The sequence below is a fragment of the Heloderma suspectum genome, chromosome 5 (assembly GCF_057233095.1).
Source record: "Heloderma suspectum isolate Gila_16-S chromosome 5, 16-S_ref, whole genome shotgun sequence".
Lineage (NCBI taxonomy): Eukaryota > Metazoa > Chordata > Lepidosauria > Squamata > Helodermatidae > Heloderma > Heloderma suspectum.
This window is the reverse complement of record NC_139462.1, coordinates 168446615-168464998: the sequence shown is the minus strand read 5'-3', so window position 1 is coordinate 168464998 and position 18384 is coordinate 168446615. Positions and strand designations below refer to the sequence as shown.

Genomic DNA, 18384 nt, shown 5'->3' with positions numbered 1-18384 from the left:
TAAAAAGGCAATGATAGTAAAACTTTACATGAAATCCCAGTGAGGGAATAGATTAGCTACCTGGTCACTAGTGTTTTAGCTTTGAAGGGCTCATTGGTCTTAAGATAGTATATCAGCCAAACCATATCTACATCTCTGTGCAGCGATTGAAGTTCATGCATGGAATCTACTGAATGGAGCTGGTGGAAGGCATTTAAGCAGCTGCTGTAGAAAATCCAAACTCTCTCCCCCATGGTAATTAAAAACTGTCAATTTGCCAGCCTTTAATGGCCTCCAAAATTATCCCCCTGAGGTGGGTGTCTCACTCTGCCTCCTGATAGGGACCAGCCATGCTAATCACTCTATTTACATCTTTTGTTAGATTTGTATCTTAATTTGTGTGGAATATGGCAGGCGCTGCCTGTGGTGGGATCTCTTCCAGTCTCCCAACTAGTTGGATATACTGTAAACATACCACTTGGATTAATCTTACTTCTCTACTCTTTCATATGTTATGCTGATGCATGAGTGTGTCAATAGCATATTTCAGCCTCCTCAGTTTCCATACGGGCAAGTAAATGTAGCTGACATAAAGAAGTTAGGAAAACTGCTAAACTAAGGCCACAGTCCTTCTAAATGTTCATGCTGAGCAAACATGCTTAGGAGGATTAAGCTGTTTGAATCACAGATTTTATTAGTTAACATTGATACAATTATTTATTCTATAATGAACTTAACAGTTCTATTTCAGAACAAGCATTTGAGGGATTGTGGCCTTAGTAATTCAAACTTCACAGCTTCTCCGCTGAACATTTAGGACTGCTGTGTATAAGCAGTTCATTTCTTTGTAGCATGCTGTGAGAAGAAGACAAAAAAGAGGAATATGGTTGAGAAAATGAAATAGTTAATTAAAACATAAAAACATAATGCAAACTGAATTTTCCTGTGTTGTTTGTGTGGCACCATTTGGAGGGGAAGCAGTCACAGTGACTGTTTGACTGGCCTTAATAGGTGCATAATATGTGAATGTTCTTCCTACAAATATTCCAGAATGAACAAATGACATCAACATTAATAGGTTTTGTGTGCTACAGAACTCTTGGGAATATGCCAGTTCTACATCTTTGGCTGGTAACGGTCCAGTATTAAGGCTTATCCAGTGTTATCTCTCCCATGAGCCTCCTGTACTCTTTCCTTTTAGTTTGGTCACCTTTACGACCATATGATTTCAAGTGTTTATTTTCTGACTAACTTTTTCTTATTTATCTGGCACTTCTAATGTGCGTCATGAATTGCAATCTTGTAAATGTGCTTTTCCTTGTGAAAATTCTGTGAGATAGGTCACTATAAAATCCATTTTGCAGGTGGGTAACTGAAGCCGAGAGTCTTGAGTAAGACAACCTAGCTAGTAAGGCAAACCAGCTAGTAAATTATAAATCAGTCTTGGCAAGTAATATAAACATATTTGATCAAGCTGTCCATCCAAGAGCATAATTTAGCCAGTAATATATTTAGCATTGTTTATTAATGAAAGAATGTAATTCAAGGGGCAAAATGTATTAATATTTCAAGTATTTTTATTAATGCTTATGATGTTTCAATACACAATAAATATTTCCTTTTGTGTGTATTATACATGTAAGTATGTCCATGTATGTATTACTGTGGGTGTAAAAGTGGAAATGAAGAGATGAGACACATGTGATTGGTATCAAACTGAGCCACATTTATTGATTGATCTGCAAAGGGGAAGACCTGGATGGGTAACTAATCTGTGCTAGCACCTAGCTAGGCACTATATCAGGTGAGACATTCAAAGCCTGCTGAGTGGCGTCAAAGAGACTGGCACCCCTCTAGGACTTCCCCTTTTGGGGGAGGCAGGCCTTCCCTTGTCACCCTCTCCCTGGCTGCAAAACACTGGGTGGGTGAAGTGAGTTGGCCTCACAGTTAACGCTTATCCCCCCACTGGGACCGCAAATAGGGATGTACGAAAATCACTTACCTTTCGCGGATTATGCTGATGGTGGGGGGGAGGCGTTCCGTCCCTCCCCCCGGAAGCCTGGCCAGGGGGGGAGGCGCTCCATTCCTCCCCCCTGGAATCCTCCGCAGCTGGCTGTGGTCCGCAGCAGCTCTGTGGAGCAGCCGGCCAGGCCCAGCCAGGCCAGAGCCGTCTGCAGCCGGATTTCCGGCCGCGGAGGGCTCTGGGAAAAAAAAAAAAAACCTAGGGATGTCAGAGAATTTCGCCACGAATCTTGGGGAGGCTGAATGCCAGCGCATTCGGCCCCCCGAAATCGGTGGCAAAACGGTCTGCCCCCCCCCAGGACGGGACTTGGGTGAATCTCCCTGGCAGTGGCGGCTCTGGCGGCGGTTCGGTGCCACCATTTCCAGTAAAAAAAACCCAAACAAACGTGGTAGGCTACGTAAATGTTTACATAGCCTATCACGGCTAGATTTTTAAAAAATACCATGATATGCGACGTAAATGTTTACTTAGCCTATCACGGCTAAGTAAAACAAAAACCAAAAAAACCCGCGCGTACGCAAATGGGCGCCGCCATTTGCGTTCCTTATTTTGGCACGTCTAGTCTACATAAACATTTATGTAGACTACGGCGAAAATAAGGGGAACGCAAATAGTGTAGCGTCTACACTATTTGCGTTCCCCTTATTTTCACCGTAGTCTACGTAAATGTTTATGTAGACTAGACGTGCCAAAATAAGGAACGCAAATGGGCACCGCCATTTGCATATGCTCGGGGTTTTTTTGTTTTTGTTTTACTCAGCCGTGACAGGCTACGTAAATGTTTATGTAGCCTATCACGGCTGACTGCAGGGACGCAAACGGAGGTGGCTACGGCCACCGCCATTTGCAGACCCAGCCGGCCAGGATTCGCAGCAGGAGGGACGGGACGCCTCCCCCCCGGCCAGAATTTTGGGGGGGAGGGACGGGGCGCCTCTACCCCAGCCAGAATTTCAGGGGGAGGGACGGAGTGCCTCCCCCCCACCGCGGATCAATTTCGTCATAAGGTAAGTGACTTTCGTACATCCCTAAGTTACCCCCGCGTACGCAAATGGCGGCGGCTACGGCCACCGCCATTTGCGTTCCTTCTTTTTGGCCGTCTTAATCTACGTAAATATTTACGTAGACTATGACAGCGAAAATAAGGGGAACGCAAATAGCGTAGCGGACACTATTTGCGTTCCCCTTATTTTCGCCGTCTTAGTCTACGTAATAATTTACGTAGAGTAAGACGGCCCAAATAAGGAATGCAAATGGCAGCGGCCGTAGCCGCCGCCATTTGCGTATGCCTTTTTTTTTTTTAACCCAGTCGTTTTAGGCAACGTAAGTTTTTACGTAGCCTAAAACGTCTGGGTTAAAAAAAAAAAGGCGTATACAAATGGTGGCGGCCGGCCGTAGCCGCCGCCATTTGCGTACGCCTTTTTTTTTACCCAGACGTTTTAGGCTACGTAAAAACTTACGTAGCCTATCATGTCTGTGTAAAAAAACAAACAAACTGCAAATGGCGGCAGTGGCAGCCGGTCGGAAGACCAGCTGCCGCAGCCGCCGCAGCCACCGCCGGAGCTGCCACCGCCTGGAAGATCCGTCCCAAGTAAGTCTCGTCCCGGGGGGATCCGCGGGGGGGGGGGGGGCGGGGGGGTAGGCAATTCCACCACAGATTTTGGGGGGCCGACTGCACTGGCATTCGGCCTCCGCGAGATCCGTGGTGGAATTCTCTGTCATCCCTAGCTGCAAAACCCAGAGTGGGAGGCCTCAGGCATCACCTGTCACCAAAACAGTGCCTCTGAATGCTCACCATCGTTGTTCTCCTTCCATTGCCCATCCCTGACAGCCTACCTGAAAATGTGACCAGACAACCTGACCAGCAAATAAGACCAAAATGAACCTAGTGGACACACCGTCCACACTTACAGTGTGGAGTAGGCAAAAACACCCACACCCCCGGCCATTCAGACTGTGAGCCAAAAGTTCCTACAGATCCCAAAAGGGAGATCAGCAGAACCCACACTGCATACAAGGAGGGAGGGAGCTGCACTTCAAAGAGGTGTTGAAGAGGGGCCCAGAGAGCTAAAAGTGCCTCATGGTCCCCTCCCAACCCTGTTGGCACCACCAGAGTCTGCCAATGGCAGCCTCCCTTGTCTCTCCACACCACCATCACCTGCAATGGCTCCCCATGGCCAGGCAAGCTGGACACGGGGTAGGGCATTTTGTGTAACTACATATATGGAGAAGGTAATAACATAAATGTACCTCCTGAATCCTTGGGAGATTAGGAGAGCATGTACCAGTTTGGCCAGGCTGTCCCCATCCAAGAATGGGCATAGTTTCCAAACCAGGTACTAATGCTACCTGAGCCTCAAGGGGAAAGATTGGATCAAGGAGTACCCCCAAATTATGTCCTGCTCTTTAAGGGGGAGTGTCTAGTAGGGATGTACAGATTCCCCACAATCCATTACAGTGGGGAATCTGCCCGGGGGTGGGGGGAGGCGATCCGTTTCTCCCCCCCCCTCCCTGGAATCCTCCGGAACAGCTCTGCTCTGTGAGGATTCCGCAGAGCCACCTGGCTTGAGGGCTGCTTACCAGGGCGGCCAGATCTGTTCTCCTCCGCACCGATCACCATTAAAAAAAAAAGGGGCAATTGGCAGGATGTGCCCATAGGAAAGGAAAAAGGAAAGGTTCCTGCTGTGCAAGCACTGAGTCACTGCTGACTCCTAGAGGGATGCCGCTTTCGCTGGCGTTTTCATGGCAGACTGTAGCAGGGTGGTTTGCCATTGCCTTCCCCAGTCATGACTGCCTTTCCCCCAGCAAGCTGGGTACTCATTTTACCGACCTTGGAAGGATGGAAGGCTGAGTCGACCTGAGCTGGCTACCTGGGACCCAGCTTCCACTGGGATCGAACTCAGGTCATGGGGAGAGTTTTGGTTGCAATACTGCCACCTACCACTCTGCACCACATGAGGATCTATTTGCATATAAGTCTATGTGCCCATAGACTTATACACAAATAGAGCCGTGAATTTTGCGTATAAGTCTTTGTGTCCATAGGCTTATATGCAAGATTCACGGCTTTGTTCTGTGTATAAGTCTATTTTGCGTATAAGTCTACATAGACTTATACGCAAGATTCACAGCTCTATTTTTTTTAAAAATGGCAATCAGCAGGATGTGCCCATAGACTTAGATGCAAAAAAGAGCCCTGAATCTTGTATATAAGCCTATGGACACATAGACTTATATGCAAGATTCACGGCTCTATTGGCGACTAAGTCTATGGGCACATTCTGCCGATAGCCATTTTTTTTAATGGCGATCGGCGCGGAGGAGAACGGCTCTGGCTGAGCAAGCAGCCGAGTGCCGTACCATGCGGAATCCTCGCGGAGTGGAGGCAAGTGGGGCCGATCCACCACAGATTCCGGAGGCCGGATTCCAAAGAATCCAGCCTCATTTGAATCCGCCGTGGATTTCTCTAACATCCCTAGTGTCTAGAACAGGCCAGTTCCTGGACATAAGAACCATCTATCCACAGAGGGCCAAAGCAAACATAACTTTAAATATGTGTCTAGCAGCTACATCTCTTTTCCATTTTTTTTCTCTGGAGTAGGTTCAGCAGCCCTGATCTAGATCGGGACTATAGTATGTGGTGGGGTGTGTGTGTGTGTGTGTGTGTGTGTGTGTGTGTAGTTTTTAAGACCCAGATCGGGCGCCCTGCTCCTATGTTAGAGTTACAATGAGCATTAAAAAACGAGTCTCCATCTTGTAAGGATTCAACCTCAGTTTATTAGCCCTCATTCAGCCAGTTACTGAATCCAGACACTGCATCAGTGACTTCATATAAAAAGCATGAGGAACAAGATGGACCCTTTTGGGACCTCACATCACAGGTGCCATGGAGTTGAGCAGAAATTCCCCAATGCCACTTTCTTAAATGGACCCTACAGGTAGAAATAGAACCACTGTATCACTGTGTCTCCTACACTCTACCTGTATAGCCAGTCCAAAAAGATATCATGTTCACTGTTATCAAAAGCCATCGACTTTTGATAGGTGAAGAAGAATCAGCAGTATTGCACTCTCCCTGACTGTATTGGCTGTATACAAATATGAGCTTATTTGATAAATTCATAGTGACTGTATTCTGTTGGTTGGTCATGAATAAGGATCCTTAGGCAGATAATGGAAGCGCACATCTAGGTCTCTGATCTCTCTACATCAGTAAGGCGAATGAATACCTGCCGCTTCTGAACTTCTGAATGTTAGAAGTTATGGTTTTTATTGCTAATTTCTAGAATGTTACCTTAGAGGTTTAACCCCTAACTCTCCCTCAAAATATGTATCTCTAGCACATATTCCTCTAGAGTCTAGGGTGGCCACCTGGGAATCTCCAAAAGAGGACGTGCATTACCAAAAAAGAGAACAAAAGGGGATACTGATTTGCATATGCTGATTTATATGTATAGATGCAAATGAAGAAATAATTACCATAATCTAAATAGAAATACAGTTTATCTCACCATAGTGTGAAGACAGAGATTAAGTGACCTGTGTGCCTTGCTCACTTGCTGTCCAGGTGCTGCTGATGGGCAACCTCAAGGCCCAGCTCTGCCTTCTGATGGTTCTTTATCTTTATATTGGACTTGTATTAGACAGCCCTTCAAATAGAGGACATCTTCAAAATAGAGGACAGTCCCTGGAGATGCATCTTTGACAGCTGTTTAAATGGAGGCCTGTCCTCTGTAAAAGAGGACACATGGCCACTCTAGGTAAATTTCAGTGTTTCAAATGGGGTGTCCTTCCTACTAAGTATGTTTAGGCAAGGCTACACAGGGCAAAGCTACACAGGGTCTATTCAGAGGTAAACCCCACTGAATTCAATAGGACTTACTCTCAGTTAAAATGTATGTAGGAGTTGAGGCTTATTGTAAGATATCTGATCTTCAATATAGGATTGGATTTGGCAGTTTCTTAGAATGGAATGTATGTTTGTAGTTTTGGGGATTTGACTGGGGTGCTTACGTACATTTTTCCCTCTTTCTTCCCCCGCCCCCATTCATGCTCAAGGCTTTCAGATAATAATAAAAAGAATGGAGTGCAGTCAGTGCAGCAGCATATTTGTGGCTGCCTTCTGTATTAATGCATATTGACCTAGTAAATGGAGATGTCTGCCTGAAAGCTGTTAAGCTATCAGCATTCTAGTACTAATATTATTTTAGCTTTCTGGCAAGTTAGTGTCAGCTATATGGATTGCAGCAAGGATGAAGAGGAGGCGAAGGTGAAGCTGCAGCCTTTTCCCAAGAGACACATGACATTACATAGATTCAAAAAGTACTCACAAAATACGTATTAAGGAATTGGGGGTCCAAAATATGTTTGAATGCAATGCTTCTTTAGTTGCATCATTCTGTGAAAGTCCTTTGAAATCTGTGCCATGATCACCAAAGGAGAGAAAAATGATTTCTGTGCCTGATCGGAAGGGAATTGAGATCATACCTGGCAGAGTAAGATATAAAAATATTTCCGAGAAAGATCCTTGTTAAATCCACAAGCACTTTCATTTAGTAAGCATGGAAGATGCTACATCCAAAGACCAGGTTATTAGGGGAGTGACCATAGCCCAGTGCCGAAGCATGTGCTTTGTATGCATAAGGTCCCAGGTTCAATCTATGGCATCTCCAGTTAACAAGGGTCAGAAGTAGCAGGCGATGGGAAATATTTCTGGCTGGGAAGCTGAATTGCTGCTGCCTGTCAGGGTAGACAATACTGCTCTAGATGTACCAATAGTTTGATCTGGTATAAGGCAGCTTCCTATGTTGCCCAGCCTAACTGAACTGGATGCTGCTGAATCACCTTCCAGTATCTTGAAGTAGCCGCTGTTTGAGCCTTATTGGTTTTTGAGAGATGGAGATGGAAGGAGAAGCTAACATGGTAGCTGTGGTTGATAGCAGGGAAGGTGTTTTCAAAACTGGCACGCATTTCGTAAAGTAGGATGCTCTTTAAATATTATTTTAAAATATTTTAAATGTATTAATGAATGCTTAGTATACTATTAATGAATGCTTCTGTATCTCTCTCCCCCCCCCCCCCCGCCGCCCCGCCCAGGTTACGGTTTTGTAGATTTTGACAGTCCAGCAGCAGCACAGAAAGCAGTAGCATCTCTTAAAGCAAATGGAGTGCAAGCCCAGATGGCAAAGGTAAGATGAAAGAGTGAACACTTCTTTGATTCTTAATTCTTTATCTTATTGTGTTCCAATATTACACTGTATAGCAAGAATTTTGACAGATTGTTCCATTATCTTGCTCTTTTCTAAATCAGAATTTCTTGGGATCTTGTTTTATTTCGTGCACAAATTTGTCATTTGGCTTAACAGATGTATTTGTTTCTTGGCTGGGCAGTGCTTATGATAACTATATCTTAAATGTTTGGTTCGTCTTTTCTTTCTTTTTTTCCCATCTGCTCTTCAAGGAACCTCATAAGTATATGAGAGCAGAATTAAGATTGACATGTTGTGGTGCAGGGACAAGGGAGGGGTCCCTTTAGGTTGCAGAAAGCTCCCTGAGCACTGACATCTAAGCATTAAATATGACTGTGCAGGGGGCAGGAAGTGTTGAACAAGAAGGGAGAGCTGCATAGCCCAGCTATTTGAGGCAGGGTGGACTGCTGAAGACTTGCACCATTCCGTTGCTTGGTGAATGACATGAGAGATGTATAGGCTGTAGGAAGAGTAGGGTGGGCCAGATGCAAAGAATATACACGAGCCGAAATGATGCGTGACTGACCTTGGATCATCAGCTGTTCAATACAGTATTGGACACTTTCTGGATGGTAGAGACAGATAGGAGTACACCTGTGGATAGTCCTGAAGTCAAATATGCATGCCAGATTTGCATGTCTTGGAACTCATTTATTGTAGCATAGGGGAATGCATAGGAGAATGTTTTGGGGAATGCAATAAATGCAGATGGGGTTTAGATTGCTTCTTATTTCCATTCATTCTGAAATTTGTCTACCATGTATCAATTGTAGAGTCCATTGCATTCTTTTAAACAACCCAGCTTCAAAGGGATCCCAGGGTGTGATGATGTGACTGCAATAAGAAAAGAAACAAAAGAACCCACCCTAATTCTAATGAAATCTTGTGCATTATTGTGTGTCATATTTGTTTTATTATGTATTCAGTTTCTCTCCAGTCTTTCCACTGAAATAATGTATTTACAAACAACAATCAAACAAGGCTTTGGTCAAAGGCTTTACTGAGGATTGTTTTGTCTTCTGTTAAGAGTCTCTTGTTTATTATTGGACTCTATGTGTAAAACTAAGGTGCAGTTGTGGATTTTGGATATTAAAATAGTTATAAATGCCTCAAATTCATGTTGTGGGTTTTTTGTTTTTACCTTGTAGGTGTTTCTAATATAAACAATTAAAGACAACAACAAATGTATTAGAAAATTTTGAGCCTTTCTGTTAGAAATCCCTGTAAATGTGAACATGTAAACTCACCCTTGATGGGAGGAGATTTTGTTTTTTGTCCAAAGAATGTCCTAGGAGTGTTTATGAAAAAAGGAAGATTCTAATTTTCAAGCTCACAAGAAGCCTTCTGCATTAAAGACCTAGCAATGAAGCACTTAAATGTATGGAAGCATGAGGAGATGATATCAGTGACAGATTCTGGGAGCTTACCGCAATCCTTTGAGATGTGAACTGCATAATATTGATGTCATCTTCAAACGTGCCTGGATCAGAGGTGGACAACTTCTTTGATGAGCCAGTTTACACTGGCATAGCTCAGTGGTAGGGTAGCTGCTTTGCATGCAGAAGGTCCCAGATTCAATCCCAGCTTCTCCAGATAGGGCTAGGAAAGAATTCTGCCTGAAACCCTGGAGAGCTGCTGCCAGTCAGTGTAAACAATACTGGGCTAGATGGATCAATGATCTGTCTCAGTATAAGGCAGCTTCTTATGTTCCTAGCATGGAGATGAGATGAGATCTGGGCTTCTCTACATGAAACTAATGTCTACATCCTTACCAGGGCTTTCTGCTTCCAGATTCTTTGCGGGACTGTGACTGGCTCCTTTACACGGGCGGACACGTGAATCAAGAAAAGTCCTTCCTCAGCAAGTTCTATATGCTTCTATAAGTTTCATCTAGCCACTAGATGGTGCTGTGATAATAGTGCTTTGCCATCACTACACACAGCAGATAGAACAGGTTAACGTCCCTTGTCGCTTTATCTCTGAGCTTTTTGAAAGTGGGATAAAGGAAGAAAGTGCAGGAGACTTCCTGGAGATTGACGTTGTTGTGTGAAGGACCCGCAAACTTCTGTGAGTGGCCAGTCACAAGCATGCAATAAATTGCTCATGTAGGAATGCTCCTCAACATTCCCTGGCTACCCACTGTATACCCTGCACAGTGTAACATTGCATAATGAGGGGATACCTCATTATATGGTAGAATGTAGTATAACATGGACAAAACTGCCACCAAGCTGATTCCTATTCAGGCCACTTGTAGACATTCTAGTCAGCAGCAGTTTCCATGCTTCTGGAGCAGGTCTCCTCTCATGATATCTGTTAATTGATTTACTTCGTCTGCAGACCTTTTCCAAGTGGGTAACTTTTTGTTTGTTAGAAATCTTTTCACTAAAAGTTTGAAACTTTTCTGAGGTTGCTTATGGAAATGAGCCATGAGGGTGAATTAGCTGAATGATTATTCCAGCCAAGATCAGAATCTCAATGCAGAAAGCATGAAATATTGATGCAATTTAGAATTCCTGTAGTTTCTTCACCTGAGAATCTCACATCACATACTTCCAATATTAATTAAGTCTCAAAGGTCACTGTGAACTAGGCTGCAGCAAGCATTATCTACATTTCAGAAATGGTACCAAAATGGAAAATGAGAGAGGATGAAAGTTGGGCTTGAGCCTGGATAAAGGTGAAGTGGCTTTGGGGTACTGAACTCCAGAGATTCTGACTAAAGCCAAGAGGAGGACCAGTAGTCTTAAGCGCTTCCACACCTGTTTCTCTGCTGCTCTTTGCTTACCTCATCTACCATTCCCTTCTGTGGTCAAGCTGCCACTATACATGCTCAGGCATTCTACATCCATAGAATATGGACGATGGTGGGGTGGGGGGGAGTCTGAGCTGTTTCTTTCCAGCAACGTTAGCTTGATTGAGCAGTGTAGTTTGGTTAGAACAGTGTAGCCTTGAGTAATACATGTTCTAAGCTGTGAAGGGCCCTGCTGTTGCCCTAATATGTGCAACAGAGGGAAATGCTGGGAAACAGCAGGCAGAAGGTTCTGCCAGATGAGTGCCATGGCTGTTGCAGGTACTTGTGGGTAGATGCTAAGTTTTCTCTCTTAACTTTCATCCAGCTGTCTGCAGATAGGTTTCTGGGGGTCAACAAGAGCTAATGAATTTAGTAGAATGTTCACATTTGAGGTTTGTTAGGACTCAATACTGCTGCTATAAAATAATGCACCTGGAGCTACACAGACTTCATTGACTTACGTGTGTGTGTGTGTGTGTGTGTGTGTTGGATGCATACATATGTTGATGAAACTGCAGACTTCTGTACTCTCTAACTGTGGATAACTTGTAAATGCAGAAGACTTACTAACACATTGTATCTCTTAAATTATTTGTTGAATACACACCCTCCCATTGACGTAAGGGATTGCTTTCTTTAACACTAGAGGTTGGAAATTATTCTTTAAAGGATGCTTAGTTCTTTATTTTCTTACATTGTGTAAGACAGGAACAAGAGGAAGGGCAAATGCTTAATAGTGATACAAAAAATAACAATAGGTTGGTTCCAGATATTTTCATTTTGGTGTAGACCCATTGATATCAAGGGGTCTATTCTAAGCATGACACAGAGTCTGGATCCAACCCTATATTCATTTATTTATTTTATGAAGTTAATAAAATGAAATAAATAAAATGAAAGTTCTATGATTGAGGGAGAAAAAGTTATGTGGATAAAAAGAAGAAGTGGTGACATAGACATAGGTAGCAAGGAGAAGTGTAGACCATGTGATGAGAATTTGTTGATTCAACTCCATCTTGGATCCAGTATTCCCAAATCAAAAGTTATATTGACAAAAACTGACAATTGTGTAAAATATCTGAAACTTTTTGAGAATCTGATGTTCGAAAAAATACCTTTAAAAGGAATACTATGCAAGATTTATAAATTATTGCTGTCTTTAGATAAACAGAAAGAAATGGTTTCAAATCCAACTGGGGAAAAGTGTTAGCATATCCCATTTCAGATCAAGTATGGCAAAAAAGTAAAATTCTACACCGAGTTTTGCTTTATCACCTTTCATCGGTATAAGAGAGAATTATTATAAAATCTTGTACCAATGATATTTGACTCTCTAAAGTTTGAGTAAAATTTATGTGGATACTGATAATGTGTGCTGGAGATGTGGACCTCAGAAAGCTGATACTGAACATATTTGGTGGTGATGCCGCAGGATTAAGACTTGTTGGAGGGATGTATGTAATATGATTTTGTTAAGGGTACAGTTGACTAGATCCCTTGATAATCCTGTTAGGTTATTTAGAGCAATTCACTTCAGATCAAAGGAAGTTAATTTTGAACTTATTAATAACTGCAACAATTTTGGTGTCTCAAAAATGGAGAAGTACATCCATCCGCACATTTACAGAATGGTTAATGAAAGTTTGGAAACCTGCAGAATCGACAAAAATCATATAAGAAAGGTAAATTTAAAAAATTAATGAGTTGTATCCAGTGTTACTTCTACTTAGAGTAGACCCACTGAAATGAACGGGACTTATACTAACTTTGGATACAACCTTTTATTAACTGGTATCTTTTATTTCTTTTATGAATATATATTTTGATTCTGAGAAGTACAAGAATTTTTCTTGTTATAGATATTGTAAACATTTGTATTTAAATTATGACAGTTATATAGATATATTATTATTTATGTATAGATTATATACTGGTAAAATATTCTTTTCCTAAAGGTTGTGTGTACAATTTCGGGAGCAATCCTATGGCCCCTAGACAGCATCTGGGGGGCCATAGGATTTTTGTATTCCTGGATTCAAGGTCAGAGGCAGCTCTCCCGCCTCAGAGCCAGGAACCCAAGCTTCCCGCCCCCTCCCCCTCACAGCTGGCACAGAGAGAACTGGGCAAGCAACCTCAAAGAGGGGGTAAACGGGTTGTGCTGATGGGCAGGGAGGGGACTGAGGAAATCAGGATGCAATGTATCTCAAGGCCTCTCCAGCATTTTGAAAAATGCACATTTTTGCGCATATGCAAATATGTGCATTTTTGGATCGGCATTTTATTTTTCAAAAAATGGTGACCGTGGAGTTTGACGAGACCACCAGGTGAGTGCAGGCTGCTCGCCAAGTGTGGGAGGGGCTCGAGAATGGTCTGGAGACTGGCGAGTGGGGCCAGGGGCTGGGCAGGCACCTGGAGAACCCACATATCCCTAATTATATTACAAAAAATTAAATTAATAATATGACTTTCTCCTAAAATAGTGCTCAAGGCAACTTACATTACCCCCCCCCCCAACAGCCAATAATCAGTAAAACAGTTGCAGCAGGGGTAAAATCACACACATTTTAAAGCTCAGATATTACCTGACAGGTAAAAGGGACTCATGCCAGCACGTGGATTTGTGACTAAAGATCGACACACACACGTTGAAGAACAGAAATGACTTCCAAATAGTTGAGTAGAGTCTAATAAGTTATCCAACTAATATTAAAAGATGAAACTTCCAGTATGCCATGAACTATGACATCTGGTTTCTTTCTTGTTTAACGTGATTTGGTCCCACTGAAATATTTTGAACTGATGCATATCTCTTTATACAAAATCTGACTATTTACATTACCTTGTTACCTAAGATCCTAGGTCAGACCAGTTGTTTCCACACCCAGATCAGCTGTAGATACCTTGAACAAGGCATCAGGTCTATGACACTGTGTAATGTGGCTGTAACGGTTCTCCACCTTTGAAAGAATTCAGTTGTATGCATTTGGACTTATTTATGCTGGTCCCATAATTTCCCCCATTTCTGATGGAAAAACAAGCCTATAACCTCCCCCCATCTCCCAGTCTAGAACACTGTATTTCAACATGTGTTCAACTGCCTGTTAGGAAGAGTCTACACATGTTGATTTTTAACATTACAATATATAGTTCTTTCCAGAGGAAAGGTGCCCCTTATTCACATGTAGATCTTTACTCTCACTCTGTCCACATGGCTATACTCATGTGATGTTCCCTGACATTATTGGCATCTCAGAGTATATTTACCTATACTCTTGATTAGGGATGGGTGAATCTGTCAGTTTTGTTTTCTCTCAGTTTTTCAGCCTTTAGTTTGTTCTGTCCTATTTCTAGATTAATTTGTGATAAATAAATAAAAAAACAGCATGGAAATTTGTATGGATTTTTGTACACATTTCTTCTAGTATATGCATTGTTGTACACACTTTCCCCTTATATAATTTTTTTTGTCAATTTGTCTCACTAATAAATATATGCATATTTCTGTGGACTTTTCCATATGCATTTTTGTATGTATCTTGTTCAGAAGACTGCCTTGTAAAATCTGGAGAAGTATGAATACTATATTGAAGAATAACCGTGTTACAGTTTGCATATTGATTTGGGAATTTAATGAATTCATATCGATATGTAAACAGAACAAAATTCTCTCACATCCCAATTCTTGATTTGAATTAATTTTATTTCACCTAAATAATCCCCTGCATACTGGGTTTCCTTTTAGGTAAAAAGGGATTTTGCAAATGCCAGTTCGGTTGACATGGTAATCCTTTACCTCTTTTTTATGATATCACAGCAGGATAATCAAACTGAATACTTCAGTGACAAAACTTCTGAATTACACTTTTAATCTTCTTAATTTATATGACTTTTCTCTAAAGCAAAGCATTTGTTAGACTCAGTACTGGGGTTTCAGTAAAACTACTTTCATCATCAACACTTTAATACCGGAACACTGATGATCTAAGCAGCATGGAAATTGTTCGGAATACTTTTCAGTTGTTCAATTGAACAATTGTTCAGTTGTTCAGAATACTTTTCAGTTGTTCAATTGAACAATTGTTCAGTTGTTCAGAATACTTTTGCCATGAGGCTGACAACATTCCAGTGAGGAAGACAACATCTGTTAGGAGGGTTTATTCTTTTCCAGTTGCACTATAGAATCCATGCACAACAAACCAGAGTAGTAATTGGATCTGTTCGTCTTGCAAAAGCATTGACTGTCTCATAGAGTACTTATGCACAGCCTTGTGATAAACTGAATCAATTCCTGTTAAATTGCAGTGGATCTTCATTAGCTGAAAACAAAAGAAAGGCATACTCCCCTTTACAAAAGGTTTGCTGCTTGCTGATGCTGCTCTTTTGCTTCAACCTCTTCTATTCTCCTCTAAAGGAGACCTCCCAGGAGTTAAGCAGCTGTTTATGATGAAATTCAAGAACATTTTTTTACAGTACAGCTAAATAACTAATGTTTCCTGCTGCCATGTAAAGACATCAAGGTCAGGGGACAAGAGAGGTTTGAAAGCCCTAATGTAACACTTCTGGGATATTCATATCTTGGTGGGTATACATTAATGGCAGTCATCAAAATATGCACGTTAGGGGTAATACAAAACCACTTAGCTTAAGCTGTCATAGATAGGGCCTCCAGCCAACCTGTAGTTACACAAACAGGAAGTTGTTATGTAACTAACCACTGTATATTTTTATTGCATTCTCATCTGAAGCATTTGGTATTAGACCAGTAATTTAATTAGGTATGGAAGCTACCTATAATACCACTTCAATCAGACATCAATCAAAATAATTCTTGGCAGGAAATACTCAAACTATTTTCAGTTACCATCACTCAATCAAAAATAATGTTTACAGACGAGTCAAGGGCAATGTGTAGAACTCTGTGCACTGACTTGTTCATTTTAGTCTTTAGTGGTTAAACAGAAATTTCTCAAGTTGTTTTCAAAAGCATTGATTGTTGGCACATTGTTGTTGCCATTAATGTCACTGACAGTTCTACCATACCTTTCAGAGAAAGAAGTCATTAAGCAAAGTTAATTTGCCTGAAATTCACATCTTTAACCTCCAGTCAACTTCCTTCTAACTCAGGTGGGAAACCTGTGGCCCTCCAGATATTGCTGGGCTGTGGCTGATGGAAGTTGTTATCTAACAACATTTGGAGGGCTACAGGTTCCCCATCCCTGTCATAGATTATGCCCATATAGAATGGCTTTCCCTGCAGATCCACTGCCACCACAGAGCAAGCCACTGTATGTGGGCATGGTCTATGAAAAGGAACTACCACGCACATTTAATTTCACATTCCTTCCAATTGCCACATATGCGAAGCAGGCCTTAGTGTCAAATTAGGTTGCCTTTGTTCCCTAAACAGGAGGAGCCAGCCTCCCAAAACAAAATTTTAACCTGATGTACAGATCCTCTTCATCAAGATAATGCAGTTTCATAATAGGAAAGAAAACTGTTTAACGTGATAAACGTGTGTGTGTGTGTGTGTGTGTGTGTGTGTGAAAAATGCCTCATGTAGTTACTTGGGTTGATCCTCATAGTTAAACATACTTTTGATCAGAGAAATGGAGGTGTACTAAATACATGCCACCAACAGAACTGCCTTCTTAACATCTTATTCTGCTTTTTAGAAGAGGTTCCGGTAAGGTATTTGGAATGGATCTGTCCAACCCACTGACATGATGGAACGCATACCTTTCTATAGGAATGGCTGTGCCTCTCCTATAACACCTCTTCCCCAGGAAGCCCAATTAGCCCTTTCTTTAATGGTCTTTGGCTAATTATAGATGATAGAGAGAGAGAGAGAGAGCAATAGATGATAGATAGATTATGTTTCAATTTTGCTGGGCCCTTGGCTTGATTGGAGCCTTTTGTCCCCTACAATTAGTTTATTTTAACTGGCTTCAGTGTTGGCATTAGTTTATTATTCTATCGTGTTAGCTCTTTTTTATGTTATGGTGTTGAATATTTTTGCTTTCTAGATGGTATTGTTTTGTTTTAATTATTGTAAGCAGCCCTGGGGGCCCATTTGGGCCAAAAGGCGGGGTAGAAATTCTCCGATGAAAACTATAGTTTGCTTGCGTTGCTGCTATAGGATTGCTAAGTTTTGATTAAATACCACTGTCCCTATGAGAGCTGGGGTGGGCCAGAGGGATGAGCCAGGGAAGAATCTGGCAAAGGCTGGGCTATTGATAGAGTCAGGTCAGAATCTAGGGATCATTGTCAGAGCCTGGAAGATCTGGTAATACACCTATGTTGAGCTGGCTGCTGGCTACCTGCCAGAATGCCATTTACTGGTTAGGTTGGTAAAATAATGGAATGAATGAACGAATGAATGAATATTTGGTGACCCTAACTATTACGAATTTAACTAGTTTACCACATCAGGAAATGGGAGCATAAGGAATAGCCCGCAAAGCCTGTGGTAATATATTCATATGAAATCTGTGCTATGCTACTTTAAACAGATCCTATGAATTCACCCTTGCTCCTGCTACAGTACGCACTGTGGAGGATTATGATCACGTTATGTGATGTAGCACTAGCCAAGATAGTATCAGACATAGTCATAAATTGTTATTCTTTACTGATTCTCTGTTCAGTTTCCCAGCTCTGAGTCAGGCGAAATACTATACCACAGAAATTAGCAGTGCTTCGGCTGTGTAGAACTTGAGAGGACAGGGAACCCTTTAGAGTGCTTAGGGAACCTTATATTTTGGAAAACTGTACGCATGGTTTTCAAACCTTTTATATCTGACAAACAGGAAATCTGAATACAGCAAATGAGTTAAGCATTGCACTCAGATTGATTCCCATTTTCCTTTTATACTCAGGAAACTCCAAACTCCAAATAGTTGTTCAACCACAGCTATGAAGTGTAAGACTCAGTTGCTCAGTTTACAAGTGAGTGCTTTCCAGCTTCAGCGAGCATGTCTTAATCACCAAGGGCACCTCAAACCCACTTTTTTGCAATAATTTAAGTTCAGCATGTGTGTAAAGCAGAAGGCAGCAGGTCATTTAATATTGTATTGTCATATCTAGGGCTAGTCAGTCATTTTAATGTGGTTTTTGTTCGTTTCTTGCAGCCACTGGGGGCAGGGTGTGTGTGATCAGTCAACCATAAATATTTATTCAAAAGGAATAAATTCTGCTTGTATGGCTGCTTATCATATGCAGCAGGATTCAAGACAACCACAGCTCCTGATCTGTGGTAATGGCAGGCAGAGAATAAGGCTGTGGACTACCACTGAGTTCTGGCCAGGGTAAAAGTTGGAGAGAGACGGGACGCTTCTGTATCAAAG

At 41.9% G+C, this 18384-nt stretch overlaps 1 protein-coding gene across 3 annotated transcripts in view; it reads left to right on the top strand.

Moving 5' to 3' along the window:
* RBMS3 (RNA binding motif single stranded interacting protein 3) overlaps nucleotides 1-18384 on the top strand; it is a 1080127-nt gene that overhangs the window by 665279 nt on the left and 396464 nt on the right. For all 3 annotated transcript variants that reach the window (XM_084858281.1, XM_084858283.1, XM_084858282.1), the window contains one exon: nucleotides 8096-8187. In XM_084858281.1, coding sequence (XP_084714407.1) covers nucleotides 8096-8187 — 92 coding nt within the window. The remainder of the gene's footprint in view (nucleotides 1-8095; nucleotides 8188-18384) is intronic.